The sequence below is a fragment of the Artemia franciscana genome, chromosome 18 (genome assembly GCF_032884065.1).
Source record: "Artemia franciscana chromosome 18, ASM3288406v1, whole genome shotgun sequence".
Classification (NCBI taxonomy): domain Eukaryota; kingdom Metazoa; phylum Arthropoda; class Branchiopoda; order Anostraca; family Artemiidae; genus Artemia; species Artemia franciscana.
Window position 1 is genome coordinate 14,014,040 of NC_088880.1, and position 18,214 is coordinate 14,032,253.

The window sequence follows — 18,214 nt, forward strand, 5'->3', positions numbered from 1 at the left end:
CAGAACTGCACTAGCTCTAGGCCAGTGACATGGATTCGCTAAAGTTTAGGAGAGGATTTTGATTTTTTAATAGACACCTGCATCCTTTATTTTTTTCAATGGAATTACCAGAAAACGGCATTTTCCAATGAAAACACTCAAAAAAGGTATTTAAAAATTCTAAGGGGGGCTAACAATCCAGAGAGCACAGATCCCCACCCCACCCCATTTGACACCACTTGAACTAGTAAGAAACTGCAATATCTTAGAGAGTTGCAGTTTAATTTGAATTGAGTGTTTAAAGGGTGTTTTCAAAGTTCTTGATCATACCAGCATGCTTTTGTTTAAATTTATATTTGGAAAGAGACACATCAAGTGCTGATAGAACTTCGATTTCTAGGTTATCTTACTGTCATAAATTAGTAAATTGGTCAGAATATCATTTTTCCAATAAGACATGGGAAATAATAACATATACATACTGGAGGTGAGTTTCATCAGTTGAAACGAACTGAATTCTGGAGCAGCTCAAGTTGGATTTTTATCTTCATGTGATGATTATCAGCAAAATGCTGGTAATTGAGTATATCAACCTTATTTCTATATACTATAGTATGCTAGTCGTATCCTGGATTTACCCATGTAAGTCTAAGCACTAAAAGACAATGGCAAAATCACTTAGCAAGTTTATGCTTACTGCACCTCTGACAGTACTACTGTAAACAAAATGTGCTCAAAGTTAGGCAGTGATCCCATGGGTCTTGTATTTGTAAAATAAGCAGACTTAGGTACAAGAGCACTACATTTGAAATAAGGCTGAGAAGCAGAGCTGCATGTTGACTGTCCCTTTTTGTCATGTCACAGTTAAACTCCACAGCAAAACTCAGCCAAGATTCAAGGCTCTGAATTTACATACAAATTTACTTAGCTTTTTGCATGCTAGAAAAAACCTGGTTTAAAAACTTTCAGTCTCTATAGTAGATCCACAGCTGTGACAGTAACAATGACAGTGTGACTCACTTTAATTGCAAGAAGATAGTCAGTATCTACATATCATTGTAGCCTGTCTATCAAAGAGGCGTCCTTGTTTTTTAGGCTTTTTTGCCAGTAAACAGTGGATCACATATGATGCAATTTTACGATGGCGATTTTGGCAGCAAGATTACTATTTAAATTCCATAAAACTATCATTTTCTAATATAGGGTTCAATCATTCTGATCAGAATGGGTTGTCGACTTCATAGTCTTCTTCCAAAGGAAGTTAGCGAGCATTTCTTTGCATATTTACGCCAGGTCGCTGTTTGGCCAATTTTATGATAATTGTTCTTCGATTTCAAAGCAGATTATTTTGACCGGTATTTTGTGGTAATATCAAGGGTATCTCTCCTTGGAAAACACATCTTGAAAACTGTATTGAATATGTGTGTGATAGTTAGATTATTGTTTATTTATAATTAATTAGAGGGGGCAACAAGGTCATCTATTTTCTGATAAATATTTGAAAAAACCATCTTGGTTGCGTTCTAAGACGCAACTTCTTAAAGAACAAGCTCTACTCCATAGTAACCAAATTTTTAAAGACGTACAGTTGACTCTCGCTATCTCGACATTCACGAGACTATGATTTTTTTTGATTTTTTTAGTTCTGTATAGTTCGACTGACGCATAGGAGAAAGTGTTATACACAGAGACGGATAATAAAAAACCTCCAAGATGCATGGTTAACATTGGAGTAGAAAATTAGTTTATGGCTTAAATGAAAGCCCCGGAACTGCTGCATAAACAGTGGTTTTTCCAGATTTTTCTTGTATAGCTAGAAGAAAAAAAGGGGGGCGTCCCTGCTTATACCATTTGTCCCACTAAATACCGGGGGTGGTATATCTTGGGACACAAAGTGGCATACTCTGGGACATAGTAAAAAGATTCATGTATTGGTAGAAAACTTCGAATATTCATTGCATAAAAACTACATTAAAAATTTGACTTTAAAATTAAAAGAATCTTAGGCACAAGACTAGACTACCAGTCAGCAAACACGAAGTATAACTTCTACTTTCTTAGACCTGCCATGCACATGACACTTACTCTGACACTGTTCTCGTCTTTCTCTTGAACAGACCCAAAAAAATACTCTCCTTTGGAAACACCTTTAATAAAATCTCCTGCAGAGACACTGTCAAAGATACCTTTCTCTTTCTCACTTCCATCTTCCGATTCACCTATTTTCATCCAGTCATCACTATCATCATCAAGAATGAATTTTTCATCATCGCTTCCTTCTGAATCCACAAATAGTTTTTTGTTGTCTGGTCTTTTATTGCTTTTCCAGCTCTTCCAACATTTCCAACTTTTCCTCTAGCCCTGCCACACCATGCTTTCTTATCTTTTCTTTCGGCTTCTTGTTCTTCAATCTGTCTTTTCACAGGAGTATCAGTAAGAATCTTTGTAGAGCCTTTCTTCCTGCCTCCGCCACTCAGTACACGCAGCTTGGCTTTAGAGTATGGCCGAACTTGTTCTGGCATCATAGGAACTGAAATGGGCTTAGAGGATTGTTCAGGCCCACTTGTACTTGGAGTTTCGGCCGGGTTGTTTCCAGGTTCAACTGGATCCAAATCATCAGTTGTAGGTCTGTCGGTTACAGCAGAGGTTAGAAAATCCTTTTCTGTAAAGATGTCTGGCTTGTAAGGCATCGACATCTGTAGTAAATGCTACCAGTTCACATCTTGTAATCGAGAATGCGTCCACTGGGTAGCCTATACGTCAGAAGAAATAAGAGAAAATTGTCGGAAGGAAATTAAGAAAGATAAGAATATAAAAATAAATGCAACAGGATATTCTGAACCATATATTCTACCTTTGTTTTGGAATATTCGTGAAATTATCCGAAATTCCTTCTTTTCTTTACTCTTTTTATTTGTATTACTTTTCCTCTGGCTGTTCAATTTGAAATGTGTGGGAATTTTCCTAGGGGGGGGGGGGGGGGGGGGTATTTTCCAGGGGAGAGAAGAATCAGCTGGGCACTGAATTAACACATTTGGAACATAGTTGGTCTTAAAATGACTCTTAAGTCTTAACGTTATTTTATTATCCTAGCCATCACATACGATGTTGCGTTTTATATCTTTTTCTCAATTTTTCTCTTTCTCAGGAAAATGTTGAAGGCAGAAGATGACGAGCATTACCTCATTGAAAAGTCAAAACCTGGACTGTCAATAAACGATGCTGAGGCTCGAGCATGGGCTTTAACTGCCAAATCTCTCATCCCTAGGAATTTTTCCCTTTTACACGAGGCATACTGGGCCGAGAAAACATCAAAGAATGCCAAAGAAAGTGCGAAAATTTTGTCAAGAATATATATGGAATTTCCAAACGAGCCACAATTCTGGAATGAAACGAAAGTTGTTTTCTGCGATCTTGATAACCATTTGAATACCTCGACTTCAAAATTTCATGCTGAATTAATTTCACACTTGCACGCTGATGTTCAACAGCAAATTCTACTACAGCTTATTCAAACAATTGAAAACCCAGTCACTCAGGGTAAACTAACAATAATTCTTTTTGAAAAATTCCCTCAAACAGTTAGTGGATTGTGGCAAAAAGCTGTAGAACGACTAACTAAGTCTGAATTGAATGCACATGTATCTCCCTGTAACGCCTATAGGAAGATACTAATCCACGACTTGCTTCCTTTAATACTTAAAGTGAAAGGTGCTGAGATACCACAAACTCTGCTTTTAACACTTCTTCAAAAAGCGATTGAATTTTATGTATCTTACCTAGCAAAAAATGACTTAGTAATCAAAGAACTTTCCGAAACAGAATCAAAATTGGAGAATCCTATGCAAAAATTGACTTGGTTATTGTCATTAGTTAGTGCCAAAGTTGGCTGGAAGCTTGGTACAGAAGCTTTTAACATTGAAAATAAAGCACAGTTGTGCCAGATACTTTGGTCTGTTTGTAATCCTGGAACTGTCACAACTACTGACAAGAAAGAAAATAGGTTTGTTGAATTGTATTATTATACCGTTTTCACGTTATTCAAATCATTATTTGAGTACCTTGATTTAGTTGGACCGACAAAGAAAAGAGATCTGTGGTCTGAAATGCCACAAGTGCTGCTAGTTCATAATCTTTTTGTAGTTCCGGATTTAAACTCAGCAGCAAAGAGGGAAAGTCCAGGTAATCCAATACTGCTAACTACACCTAAATTGAAAAACCTCAGTAGGCGAGTTACTGAAAATTTTGCTGCAGCAATAAGTTGTTGGGAGCTATTGCACAACTTTGATGAGTTGCGGCACCAGTTCGCAGGGCTATATGAAAGTCTGCGAATTACCTCATGGCCCTGGTTTCAAACATTTATGGTAGATGTCTTATTATATCGATCGTTATATGATGAAGCAGCTGTAAGCCTGAATCATCTTCTTGCTGTAGCAACAGGAAATAATAAGATGTGCCTAAATTTGAAGCTTGCCAGTGTTCTTTATATATCGGGGAAAAAAACTGAGGCTATAACCAATGTGCTGCAACTTATTCCTCTTCTTCCACCAACTGACCAAACACCTCTAGATTATTTTGAACTTAGTATGACCACCGATGGCTACTCCCAGCGTGTTTTGACTTTTATGAACACAACTTCTACAGAAATCTTGAGATTTGTTGTGCATATGATACTATCTACTTATTGTGATATAGGGTTATCCAGCTGCTCAGATACAGTGCTAGGAATCTCTCTTATCCTTCTTCAGTTTGACTGGCCAAGAAATTCAGACCTTGCTGAGGTCATCGTTGATAGAATAAGAAGCAAGGGTACTTTCAAATATCCTCTATTGCCAAAATATTTTATTAATATTGATGTTCTTGAAGAGTTTATGCTTATGGCGAGTGACCATGGGGGAAATCTTCTTCTTGATATCTTCCCCAATGTCTCATCTCAAGCAAAAGTTTCCACTAGAGGTGGAAGTAAAGAATCAAAAGAGGATTTTAAACAGGCAATGTTTTCTCTTGTTGCACAATGTGGGAGACCATTATATAAATTGTTAACGAGTTTCTTACAAGATGAAAAAGAAACAATTATTCAGACATTGAAATAATTGGATGGCGTCTTTTCTTTAAAAAATGCCTAGCATATTTGTATTTTTATTGTATTCTTGTAATTTAAGATTTTCTTTCGAATATAAGCATTATCTTTTTAGCTTCTTGTTCCCAATTTGACTCGGGACTTTAGATCATTTCATCTTTAAGGAAGAAGGCGAAAAACGAATAAATATCAGTCCAGTAAATTAAGTGAATCTTCGAAATGTAATAAGGTTGCATTTTGCGTCTAGAATCCCTTTTCAACAAAAAACAGAAAGAGGGAAATTTTAAGAAAAAGAAAAGAATAAAAAAATAAAACATAAACTAATCTTAAAATAAACGTTTTTAATTGGAAGTAATGAAAATGTTGCAAAAAAATTAGAATATATACTTAGCACCTTTTCATTCGCCCCTTTTTAATAATAATAGCATAATAATAGGTTGTAATAATAGCAGACTAGAGTTACAACTTCCTTTCACTTTGAAAACATTCAGTGACTTGGTACATAGACAAAGTCGGACCGATGTTCAGTTTGTAAAGTATTTATGAAAAATAGGTCTATGTGAGTTATTCTCCAGCTTATCATTTCGTATATGATATTCAGTTAATTTTACTCTCCACAGCAAGAGGTATCCTTTTTTATATTAATAATATGAAAAAAACTTCGTTTTCTTAAAGAGTTAAAGAGGCTGCGTCCCAAAGTCGAACCTTAAAACGTACAGGAATTAGGAGAGGCAGTTGGGGGGCTGCCGCCCCCCAAACCCCACGCTTTTAAAGACTCTTTTGTACAGGTTTTTTGTTGTGGGGGACTGCCGCCCCCTAACCCCCCGCTCTTGGCTTCGGAAAGGCCCTCTTTTAATTAACAAAACAAAAAATCTGTACAAAAGAGTCTTTAAAAGCGGGGGGTTTGGGGGGTGGCAGCCCCCCAACTGCCTCTCCTAATTCCTGTACGTTTTAAGGTTCGACTTTGGGACGCAGCCTTTTTAACTCTTTTAGAAAACGAAGTTTTTTTCATATTATTTCCGTACGTTTTTCTACAATCCATGGTGAATGTAATTTAATAATTCCTGTACTCCTCGTACAGGAATTAGGAATGCCTGTCCTAATCCCTGTACGTTCTAAGGTTCGACTTTGGGACACAGCCTCTAACTCTTTAAGAAAACGAAGTTTTTTTCATATTTTGTGAAAAAAAACCGCCCGATAAGGGACTTGAACCCTTGACCTTAGGATTAAAAGTCCCACGCTCTACCGACTGAGCTAACCGGGCATGTAAGTCGAAATACCTGCATGTGTATAAATATAACTTTTAAGAATTTCAAAAATTAACATGGGCTCTTATGGGGAAATGGGTTTTTCTAAGCTAGAAAATCGGGGGGTTAAGATCTTCCGACGAAACTTTCCAGGGCAATTACTCGGAGAATTCCGCGTCGAATGAGTCTTCGTACACTCAGATCCGATGTCGGCTGTGACCTGTAGGCGTGGCGGAAAAAAAGAATATGAACATTAAGTGGCTATGCGTGGTTTCTGGAAAACAGGGAAGGAGTTATCGGATCGAGCTGAAATTTCGCGGATAAGCTCCTGGGCCCTAGGGGACCTTAACTTGTGAATTTCAGCCCGATCGGACAACGTTAAAGCGGGGGTGGGGTTGGTGGGTCGAAACTTTCGGCCAGATTTTTCCCATGAAGGAAAAGTCGGAGGGGGATGAAATTTGGCAGGTTTCTTAGTTGGAGCCCGGGCTACGAAATGCATCCCTCCCCAATTCTCTGCGACCACTGGAACCGAAGATCGCTTAACATTGTCGTGGTTCGCCTCTTTAAAGAGGCACGAGTGTGCCTCCCTGATGTTTCAAAAGTAAACTTAATTAATCCCTTAAAATAAATAATGGAGAAAATTCAAAAAAGAAGATGCATTTATTTCTAGTTCTAATTTTAACATACCAATCATGGGGTGAAAAAATGTTCAGGATTCTTTAATACCGTATATATTTAAGTTTAATGGTGTTGACATTTCAAGTCTGCTACACAAATAAGTCAAAACTGACTCCTGGTCCCTTTTTTGGGTCCACTGACTCCTGGTTTTTGCCGCTGGTCTCTCTTTTAAAGGACATCTGGAGACACATGCTAAAAGTTCTTTGATGTTAAACTTAAAAATGTCAAAGATGATTGATCATTTTTGCTTCTGAGTGGCTCATTTTCCTAATTTTGAACTGAGCATTAGCGATGCTTTGATTTTTACTAACATCGAGCCACTCCATGTTGGACGCAGGCACGTGTGCTGTGTTGGGGGGGGGGGGCGGGATTTAGGCTTGAGCTCTCCTTTCAGAATATCAAGAGCTTACAACCTTTCCAATTTCCTATACTTCATATGATTCATCTGTTTCTTCTTTTTCGTGTATGTGCCTGATTAAAGATTACTATAAAGTATAAATGAATAGACAGTGCAAACTTTTATTTATAAAAGTAACTCTAATAAATATCATAATTTAAAGCATTTGATCTATAGTCACCTAAGTTGAACTTGTCTTTCCTTTCGTATCTCTTCCATCAAAAATTCTGGCATCATTGGTATTGGTGGCATCTCTATCTTCAGTGGCTTTCGCCGCAACCTAAAGGAGCCGACAGGTAGTCCGTCAAATGTAAATTTGTCATTGTCAATTACTGTTTCTTTCTCCTCACTAGTCAATGAATCTGCATATAATGTATTATCTTCGACTGAATCTATTTTTTGATTATCAGTATTATGATAGTGTTGTACTGTTTCTCGAATTATTTCAACTGTGTTGTTGTCATCATTGTGGTCTAAGCTTTCTGTAAAAATTTGAAACAGCTCCATTGGGTCATTGATGGTGCCGTATGTTTCAGAGGAAAAGATGAATGTGTGTCCATTTATTACCATTGTAACCTAAAAAATAAGAACTGCTATGGACGGCTCAGACGACGTTCGTATAATTGCAAAGTCGTTCGCAAAATTTGCTTCCGTAAAGTTTTCACAGCTCATATGAGCCTTGGACTTTACGTGTGTTTTGGGCAGCAAACTATTCAAATTTCTTAAGCATTTCATATTTCGGAGAAAAGGTCTTGAAGAAATAAGGAGATTGGGATGAGAGTATAGTTTGATAAGGCGCAAGGGCTTGTTACATATTCTGTTTTCAGGATCAAGCATATCAAGATTCCCTGATCACCAAACTGATGGTACATAAGAGTGCTGATTTCTTTGAATATGTTTTCAATGCAGATCCTGTCTTTGTGTTTTCCTTGAGAAGACTGGTATATGACAGGCTTTTCTCGGATTAGAGAGATCAGCATGTCTTCAGTTTCCTGATTCCACATTTCCAAATCTGTTTAAATGTTTTGCTCTGGAACTCTTTCCCTATTGGTCAACTTCATGAACTTTACGAAAAAACTTAACTAAAGTTGAACTTTAATGCTTGCTCACGTGAAAGTTTATGGAATTTTACCAAAGCAACTTTACGAACTTTGCGAACGCCGTCTGAGGTCTGTTATTCGTTTTGAAGACTCTTTAGAATAAGGCTGCGTTCCAATAGATAATTATCATTTACAATAATTAATAGTTTGTTATTTTGCGTTCCAAAATATCAGATAATGCTCAAATTTGTTTATTTTTACCTACTAAAAGATCTGAAATGCTTCTCTTTCTTCCTTATTATGATATATTAGAGATTGAATTTGTAAACTTCTGGAACGTACCCTAAATTAAATTTACCGTTATTTTCCTATTTTAAATTTATCGTTATAGTTTTTTATGGTGTATCGAATGCTCAGTACCGTCAATTTACGTTATTTAGGGGGAGCGGGCAAAATATATTTTCCAAAACGTAATAGTGATTCAAATTTGATGTTTCTCCAATAAAAAACACCGAAAAAGGCGTTTTTCAATGAAAATACTCCCCTAAAAGGTATTTTTCAAAATATATAAAGGGAAAAATTCCTCCCGTCTCCAAAATTCTTCAGTTCAGAGAAATGCTCTGGACTCAAAGGGTGAATTATTATAGTTATTGATAGTGGAATATGACTTTTTTTATTAAGGCGATGTGGTAGCTTGATAATCGACCTATCTCGCTCATTATAAACATATTTACCTCGTGCGGCCAAACTATTCAGAATTGATTTCGGCTCTTTATCCGAATAAACGACAGAAAATAGAGTGTTGAAACAGAAAATGAACGATATTAGATTTTAAAACCAACGCAAGTTCCCACAAAATAATTGTGATGATGCCACCCACTCAAATCCTTCTAAAGCCGGTATTTTCATTTTCGCTTTACTGAAAACTAATCAGATTGTTTATATTGAAAGTTTTATTTGCCAATAGATTTTATACATACTTGAATTAGATGAACAAAGTAGGAAAAAATACTGGCGGAAAAAACTGTGTTATATTAAAATGTTAAAACTAAATTGATTTCAAGAGATATAGGATGAAAAACTACTGAGATTACCTGTGGATTGATTATCCATGCTTTCGAAAGGGATGGATTAAAAAAAAGAAAACATTGATAAAAGTTACGGCCATATTAGACTAGTAAAACAAAATAAAATGTAACAGATATATTAATGTCGAAAATTTTTTTGAAATTAGGGTTATTTCTGATTGTCTATAGATTTTTTTATGTTACAGCTACATAAAAATAAAGAAGCAAATTATTCAAAATATAATCTGTTTTGATAAAATATAGGTAAAGTTCAGTTAGGGAGATTGGAGAGAGCGCATTGAAAAATTGAGTAAATCAAAACAAAGCACCAAATCCAATCCCTCAAATGTAATACATAAGAAAAGAATAAAAATTTTCAATGGTTATCTATACCTTTAAACTTCAAAAACCTTTGCGGTACAACTTCATTGGAGCTTCCAGTTTTAACAGGAGAATTAATTTAAGTTTTATTTTTGTTAATATTTTTAGATGGCCCGTGATAGATATTGCTTTTATGTTTCAAACGTAATATTTATAATTAACATAGTTGCAGTTTTTTAGAAACTTAATGTTTCATTTCTTATGAACATTAAGCAAGCATTTAAGGCAAATTTGGTTGTTTTTATTACATTTCGTGCTCTTGTTGCTAAATAGAGGATATCACATCGTCGATGTTGTTACATTTTTACAGTTGTTTATAAAAATGTATCTTATCATGGCTACTCACCATGTTAGAATCGTCGATTTCTTCTAGTTGAGTTGGGGCAAGATCTAAAGGGCCATCTAACAGTGGAGGTAGATTCCATGTTCCATTTCCTTGATCACCCCAAGTTAGTGAAGTATTGTATTCCTGTAAAACTAACCTAGATTATAAAAAGATACCCATTGTTTGTTCAACAAGGTGTCTTATTTGAGAAAAATGGCGGTACAGTGGTATGGTTTATTAGAAGTCCTTGCCTCCATCTTGAGACTTATCGTTCGATTATATGTGAACATGGGGGCTCTGTCAGGAAGCGAGTTTCTCTTCAGCAGCCAGTTTTCCTATCGACTAAGCAAAAATACATTTTTGTGAAGGCGATTATTCGGTTCGGATCAGAAAATGTGGTTTACCATCTGGCAAAATTTGGTTTTAAATAAGTAAAAGCTTCTTAATTAAAAGACGAATAGGTGACTAAATGTCGGAAGAATATTGGTGGTGTTTCGTAACTCATTCTGACGATTGGGTTTCTCTACAAAACCTTTTTTTTATTTAAATTTTCTAACTTTGGAAAGGTTGGGGTAAAAAACATAGGCATAAATAATATTAAAATTCTTGTTAGAAATTTGTTTCAAACTAAAACAGTTTTGGCAATTTTTATTGTGGTAGAATTCTTGTTGTCTTAGCAGAATTTTTTATTTCATTTCTATGGATTATATTTGATAATTTGTCTTATTTTTTGTCAGTCCTTGATTCAGAATTTAAAATAAAGGTCCTTCGTCAGCAAAACAACTATAACAAACGCGCAAAAAAGGATAAGAATCATGCAATACATTGCCTAATAAAATTTTTGTCTTCAGAATGGAACGGACGAAGAGAATACTTTGACTCAACGCAACTACTTATAATATTTGAGGAATCGCCCCCAATCAAGATTTCAAAGGACATGCTTTAAAAGTAAGAAGACACTGATCCTTTTAACAAAAGGACATTGGTCTTTTTTCCCATGGAAAGCAAAGATACCATTTGATTTCTTTCTTCTGTTGTCTGATAACGATGTACTGGAACGACGTGTTGCTCAAAATCCTCCCAGAAACAGGCAAGAAACTAAATAGCTTTCATTGTCGCTGATCTTCAAGAGATGAAAGCTTTCCTAGCTACGACTCTACCATTGTGTGTGAATGCAGCCATTAAGCTCCAACTTCTGATTAAACCATTCAGAACGTAGGGATAATTATATTCCATGTCTAGTTAATTTACTTTATTTCAGTTGGGCCGTATCTACATCAACGATAATTCGCAACTCAAGAAGATAGGAGATCCAGGGCATAAGCTCTACAAGCTAAGACAACCTATGAACCGTCAAATTTCAAGCAATGCTATGGCCGCGTAAGCTAAGAAGCTATCAAACAGTTCGTGGTAACGAACTGTAGTAAGGAGCGACCCGGCTCAATAGTAACCAAAACTCTAAAAAATGGAATTTTGATACCAATACCCACATCAAAAGAATCGCATTTTAATGCTGATTTTAAATATATAAGTTTCATCAAGTTTAGTCTTACCCATCAAAAGTTACGAGCCTGAGAAAATTTGCGTTATTTTAGAAAATAGGGGGAAACGCCCCCTAGAAGTCATAGAATCTTAACGAAAATCACACCATCAGATTCAGCGTATCAGAGAACCCTACTGTAGAAGTTTCAAGCTCCTATCTACAAAAATGTGGAATTTTGTATTTTTTGCCAGAAGGCAGATCACGGATGCGTATTTATTTGTTTTTTTGTTGTTTTTTTTGTTTTTTTTTCCCAGGGGTGATCGTATCGACCCAGTTCTCCTAGAATGTTGCAAGAGGGCTCATTCTAACGGAAATGAAAAGTTCTAGTGCCCTTTTTAAGTGACCAAAAAAATTGGAGGGCACCTTGGCCCCCTCCCACGCCAATTATTTTACCAAAGTCAACGGATCAAAATTCTGATATAGCCATTTTATTCAGCGTAGTCGAAAAACCTTATAACTATGTCTTTGGGGACGACTTACTCCCCCACAGTCCCCATGGGAGGGGCAACAAGTTACAAACTTTGACCAATGCTTACATATAGTAATGGTTATTGGGAAGTGTACAGGCGTTTTCAGGAGGATTTTTTTTGGTTGGGGGAGGGGTTGAGAAGAGGGGGATATGCTGGGGGAACTTTCTATCGATAATTTGTCATGGGGGAAGAAAATCTTCGTGAAGGGAGCGCAGGATTTACTAGCATTATTTAAAAACACAATGAAAAAATAAATATGAAAAAGTTCTTTCAGCTTGAAGTAAGGAACAGCATTAAAACTTAAAACAAACAGAAATTATTACCCATTTGAGGAGCTCACCTCCTTCTAATACCTCGCTCTTTACGTTAAAGTATTTTTAGTAATTTCAACTATTTATTCTACGGCTTTTGTGATTCTGGGGTCATTCTTAATGAATTGGGACAAAATTTAAGCTTTAGTGTAAAGAGCGAGGATCTGACAAGGGAGCGAACCCCCTCATATATGTAATAAAAATATGAGAATACAAAAGTTCTTTACGTAAGCTAATTTATAAGTTACGTAAATCTTTTACTAATAAAAATATTCGTAAAAAATTAAAAGTTCTAGTTGCCTTTTTGATTAACCAAAAAATCGGAGGGCAACTAGGCTTCCTCCCCCGCTCTTTTTTCTCAAAATCATTCGATCAAAATTATGAGAAAGCCATTTAGCCAAAAAAAAAAAATGCAAATTTCGTTTTAATTATTCCTCTGCGGAGAGCCAAAATCAAAACATGCATTGATTCAAAAACGTTCAGAAATTAAATAAAAAAAAAACAAGTTTTTTTTAACTGAAAGTAAGGAGCGACATTAAAACTTAAAACGAACAGAAATTACTTCGTATATGAAAGAGGCTGCTTCCTCATCAACGCCCCGCTCTTTACGCTAAGTTTTTTACTGTTTTAAAAAGAAGAATTGAGAGACAGAGTCAAACTTTAGCGTAAAGAGCGGGGCGTTGATGAGGAAGCAGCCTCTTTCATATACGAAGTAATTTCTGTTCGTTTTAAGTTTTAATGTCGCTCCTTATTTTCAGTTAAAAAAAAAAAAAATTTTTTTTATTTAATCAAAGAAAGCATGGTGAAATTCTAGAAAGAATTATATTTAAGCAGTAATGCCAATAAAATCTATCAAGAGAGGGTAAAGAATCTGGGTATGAGCAATAACCATGGATGCACCTATAATTTCCAGATTTACGCTGGAAAAGAATCAAATGGAATAGGGTTTGGCTTAGGAAAAGGACCAGTGCTCAATCACAAACACTTCACAACAACAACATATACGACCTCTTCAGTTCTTTGCAGTGTCGTTGGCGACCAGACAACTGATTACTCGACAGTGGAACTGTAGCCTATCAACTCCGTTTCTCAAGCTTCTCTGAGTCAGAAAACTTGAACAAGATTTAAGAACTCACAATTCACAAAGAAGTGCCAGAAAAGCCTCTGCCATCACTTTTCATTCGCAGCCTATTTTTTAGAATGATTTGAGCTTATCCGCTATGTCTACACTCCTCATGAATTCAATATATTTAAGGAAGTAGGGTACTCAAAACATTTCGATCCTTTTCCTTTCTAGTGATTTCAACAGCACCTTACGAAGATTACGAAGAACCATTACGGGAGCTGGCATTTTCCTCTACGGACCCCCCTCCCTCTCGGAAAATTCTCCACAATGGAAAATTCTCCAACACACAAAATTTTGCAACTAAAGAGAAAGTACGGAATAGATACCTCAAAATGTCGATCAGCCACCCATTAAAAGGTACGCGCCTGAGAAAAGTTTCCTGATTTTTGAAAACTCCTAAAGCAGCACGATTTAGTCCAAAGAGAACTGATACCAATTGAAAATTCTGAGAATATCAATCGATTTAAAAGTATAAAAAATTACATATTGAGCTTCAAGTTGCAAAGGAAGTAATGCCACATGATGGCGCATTCGTCATTGAAAAGTCACGTAGTCCATACATGACAATTTTTCATAAAATTATTTTTGGTGGTGTGTAATTGCACATCAGGTACTATAAAGGAGGGATGGTGGATCATTGTGTAGCCTGGGGGATGCCAGATGTCTAAAACTGCACATTTCAATACCCAATCTAATTCTCCATGAGCCTTCAGGTAAATAAAGGAAATGGTCGAAGAGGGGATAGGAGTCGACCCATCATCTCCCTTCATTTAGACTAAGTCTTGATAAGGGTGCTACAGGGAGATGTCACCCTTTTTATTGCACCAAACGTTTCTTATATTTATTTTAAAGATTTATTTAACTAAACTGACTTGCCTCATATTTCTTAAAAATTATATGAAGTGATGTGTAAGTACACATCAGCTATATGAAGGAGTGGCGAGGGGAAGGTGTCTCAAAGAGTGTATTGTAATGTTCAGTCGTTCTAACTCTCATTGAATCTTCATATGGATATAGAAAGGGCTTCGGGGAAGGATGGGGAGGTAGAAATTGATATCTAATCCCTCTTGATTCCAGGGAATATTTTTGGTCTACACCTTTATTATTGCTGCTTTGGGTGGTGCTACAATCTTTTTTCCATGGTAATATAAACAGGAAACCATGGAAGAAACGGCATCATGGACCTTGCCGTGCAAATCTTGGGGGCGTGGGGGGACAAGTACTAAAAGGAGCTTTATTTGCGCAAATTTTAAATGGTAATAATTCTCTTTTCTTATAAAATATTTAAATGTATTTAAACATACGCATACAATGTATTTCAACATGAGAGAACACTACTGTGGAGATCTTAATGGCTTCAGTCACGTAGTAAAATTATTAATAAGAACTTATTCCACAAAACTACTGTTCATCAAAAATTACGACTAAATAATTAAGTATTTAAAAAAATATTTAAAATATTTAAAACATTATTTTAAAAAATATTGTCCAAAATTTTACTTACAATCCCATGTTTGAATTATCAAGCAGAAAACTGTAAAAGCGAAAAGCTACCAATTAATTTACAGTTATTGGTATATGAACTTTAACAACAATTAAATAAAAAAAAATTACTGAAAGTAAGGAGCAACATTAAAACTTAAGACGAACAAAAATTCTGTATATGAAAGGATCTGTCCCCTTCTCAATGCCCTGCACTTTACGCTAAAATCTGCCTGCTTCTCACATTTTTACTTTATGAACAATAAAAAACTTTAGCGTAAAGGACGGGGCGTTGAAGAGGGGACAGCCCCTTTCATGTACTGAATAATTTCTGTTCATTTGAGGTTTTAATGTCGCTCTTTGCTTTCAGCTAAAAAAAAATGTCTTTTTACTTAATTTCTGAACGTTTTTAAATTAAGGTAGGTTTTAAATTTGGCTCACCTACATGAATAATTAAAACGGAATTTACATATTGATTTTACTTTTTTAATCTAATAATAACCCAAGTTTTATTTTTGTTTCAGTTGTTTAAGAATTACTCCTGAATCACAAAGGCTATTTAATTAGAGTAATAAATTTTTTAAAAAGTTGAAAAAGAATCTTTAGCGTAAGAGCGAGCTACTGAGGAGAGGCAACCCATCTCATACACGTAATATTTTCTGTTCGTTTTGAGTTTTATATTGTTTCTTACTTTCAGTTGAAAAAACTTGTTTTTAATCATTGATCAGTTTTTAAATAATGTCGTGAAATCCAGCTCCCTCTCTATGAAAAATTTCTTCCCCCGTGAGAAATGTCTCCATGGAAGGATTCTCCTACGTAACTTAAATTAGTGATATTTCCGGAACTAGTTTTTATTGGTAAAATAAACGGCCAAAGAGGTCGAAACTATTTTTGTGAAAATGAAAGTCTCAAGTTGAGCAATTTTCAAGTGACTGAAATGAATGAAAGAAAAGACCTTTAAAAGATATACTTAAAAATTTATGTTCGTTTTAAGTTTTAATGTTGCTACTTACTTTCAGTTGGAAAAAATTTTTTTTTGTGTGTTTAAAAACACCCACAAGCCGAAGACATGCAATATCTTTGGCTTATTATCACATAAAAATCATATATATGAAGCTGCTTTAGGTAAAATTAAACTGCTCAGAATGACCGGAAAATAACATAAACATGAATTGCTTATACAGGCCATTATTTTACAAAATTCGAACTTTAGCGTAAAAAGCGAGGTGGCGAACTTCCTCATATACATAATATGAGGGAGCTCGCCCCCTCGTCAATACCTTGTTCTTTACGCTGAAATTCGAATTTTGTTCCAGGGTGATTTCACCTTCTATTCAGCGGGAATTTTAATAGAAGGTGATCTGTTATAGGTGATACAGAGCACAAAAAAGCGAAAAATCATTTTTGGGGAAATAGATAAAATACTTGGGCTATTTTGATATCAGCGAATATACAGTAGGTTTCCATAAAACCGTCATGAATTATACGTAGCTTTAGTAGCTCTACCCTGTTTCGTTTCAACTACACGTTAATTATACTGTTTTCTTAATGCATTTATTTCAATAAAATTCAATAATTACAACTTAACATAAATTGAAATTTCCCAAGCATTTCCTTACTTAATTTCGTATAATTTCAGCTCTTCTTGAAAATGTCGGCAAAGTTGAGGTTTTTTGAAAAGGTCTTCGGTAATATTTTACCATGGGTATGCGGAAGAAAATTTTACGAATTAAATTTAAAGTTTTGTTCGAAAATACAAGAGGCTTATTTAAGTTATTTTTGCACGAATCCCGCGCAATTCTCAACTAGCCCCATCGTTCAGCAATTTCTTGCTAAGAAAATGTGGCTAAATTGCAAACTTAGCCTTGTATAGGCGGAAGTATTGATAAAAAGGGGCTCCCAGGAAAATTTAATCTGTTCCGCCCTCAGAGTTTGATGCACTTAGTACCTTAATCTTGGTTTCAAAATTGAGCTCGAGTCCAAAAAACCTAACGGCATATTTTATGTTATTTTTTCATCAGAATCATCACAGTATTGATTTTAAAAAAAGAAAATTTGATGAAACACTGTTTCCAAAACCTTTCAACTAATCATGGAATTTGGGACTTCCTTCAAAGGAAACGTGGTTGAACTGCAAGATTTACCCTTGGTCGGGCGAAAGTACGAAAGAAGTGGGCTCTAAAAAAAGCTATAATTTTGGTTTGTTCCGCCATCAAGGTTTTTACGCACTCAGTACAATGAAAGTCTAGAATTGATGATGTTATAGTTTGAGATATGGAAAATCAGCATCACGATTTTAAGATTCATGCACATTAAGGTCATTACTTGTTCTAATTGGTTATTAAATCCCTGGTTTAGGAAAAATAATGAAACTAATCCACGAAATAAAGAAAAATATCAAAATAGATTCAAAACTTTCTCTTTGGATTAACCCAATGATAGTTTAAATAGATAATGAAAAAGAGTTTGGAGGAGTAGGTTACTTCTGTAAAGCTGCTATTTATGTAAATACTATCTATCACGAAAAAATCCTCTCCCCCCTGGTAAAATTAAAACACATCTTTTTTGGTATTTGGACTGAAAAATGCTTTCTTTTGTTTTTCATTGAAGAAAAACACAAAACAAAATTACCCTCCTAGATTTTGAAATATATATTATCCCCCCCCCCACTATATTTTCATTAATGTAGGCTTCAGAATCCTCATTCCATATTTATTTTTTTCAAGTGGTGCAATATTTCATACTGCTTCTATCAGATACGAAATTGAAACTTTTTAAGTAACTATTCAAACCGGAAGAATTTTTTTTCACTTTTTTACTATTGGAAGATCGTCATATATCAAATATTGATGTTTAAGTAAGCAGAATAAGGGAATTTTAGTCTATAATATATATCTTTTTCCCCCGTAAAAGACTTATAAAGAGTTAAAGCGTTGATAAGGAAAAGAATATGAAATATAACTATTCATGAATGTGATTGCATAAGACTCTACTGGACAGAAGAACTGAGGGGTTTTCCATTTACCTAAAACAGGGAAGAATCTTATGTTCTAAAGAATTTTGACGTTTAAAGCCAAACTATGGCTAC

General features: G+C 35.3%; 2 protein-coding genes across 2 annotated transcripts in view; one reads left to right on the top strand and one right to left on the bottom strand.

The window, feature by feature from the left end:
- Positions 1–3,127: 3,127 nt before the first annotated feature.
- On the top strand, positions 3,128–5,173 carry LOC136038645 (integrator complex subunit 10-like; the record flags this gene model as incomplete). The annotated part of the gene is given in 1 exon segment (XM_065721893.1): positions 3,128–5,173. A coding segment is annotated over 1 exon segment (1,941 nt). The 3' UTR covers positions 5,073–5,173.
- A 2,314-nt stretch (positions 5,174–7,487) lies between these two features.
- Positions 7,488–18,214, bottom strand: part of LOC136038648 (uncharacterized) — a 30,602-nt gene continuing 19,875 nt past the window's right edge. The window contains exons 3-4 of the mRNA XM_065721898.1: positions 10,216–10,338; positions 7,488–7,957 (exon numbers count right to left, since the gene is read on the bottom strand). Of these exons, the coding sequence (XP_065577970.1) occupies positions 7,559–7,957; positions 10,216–10,338 (522 nt within the window). The 3' untranslated portion in view covers positions 7,488–7,558. The remainder of the gene's footprint in view (positions 7,958–10,215; positions 10,339–18,214) is intronic.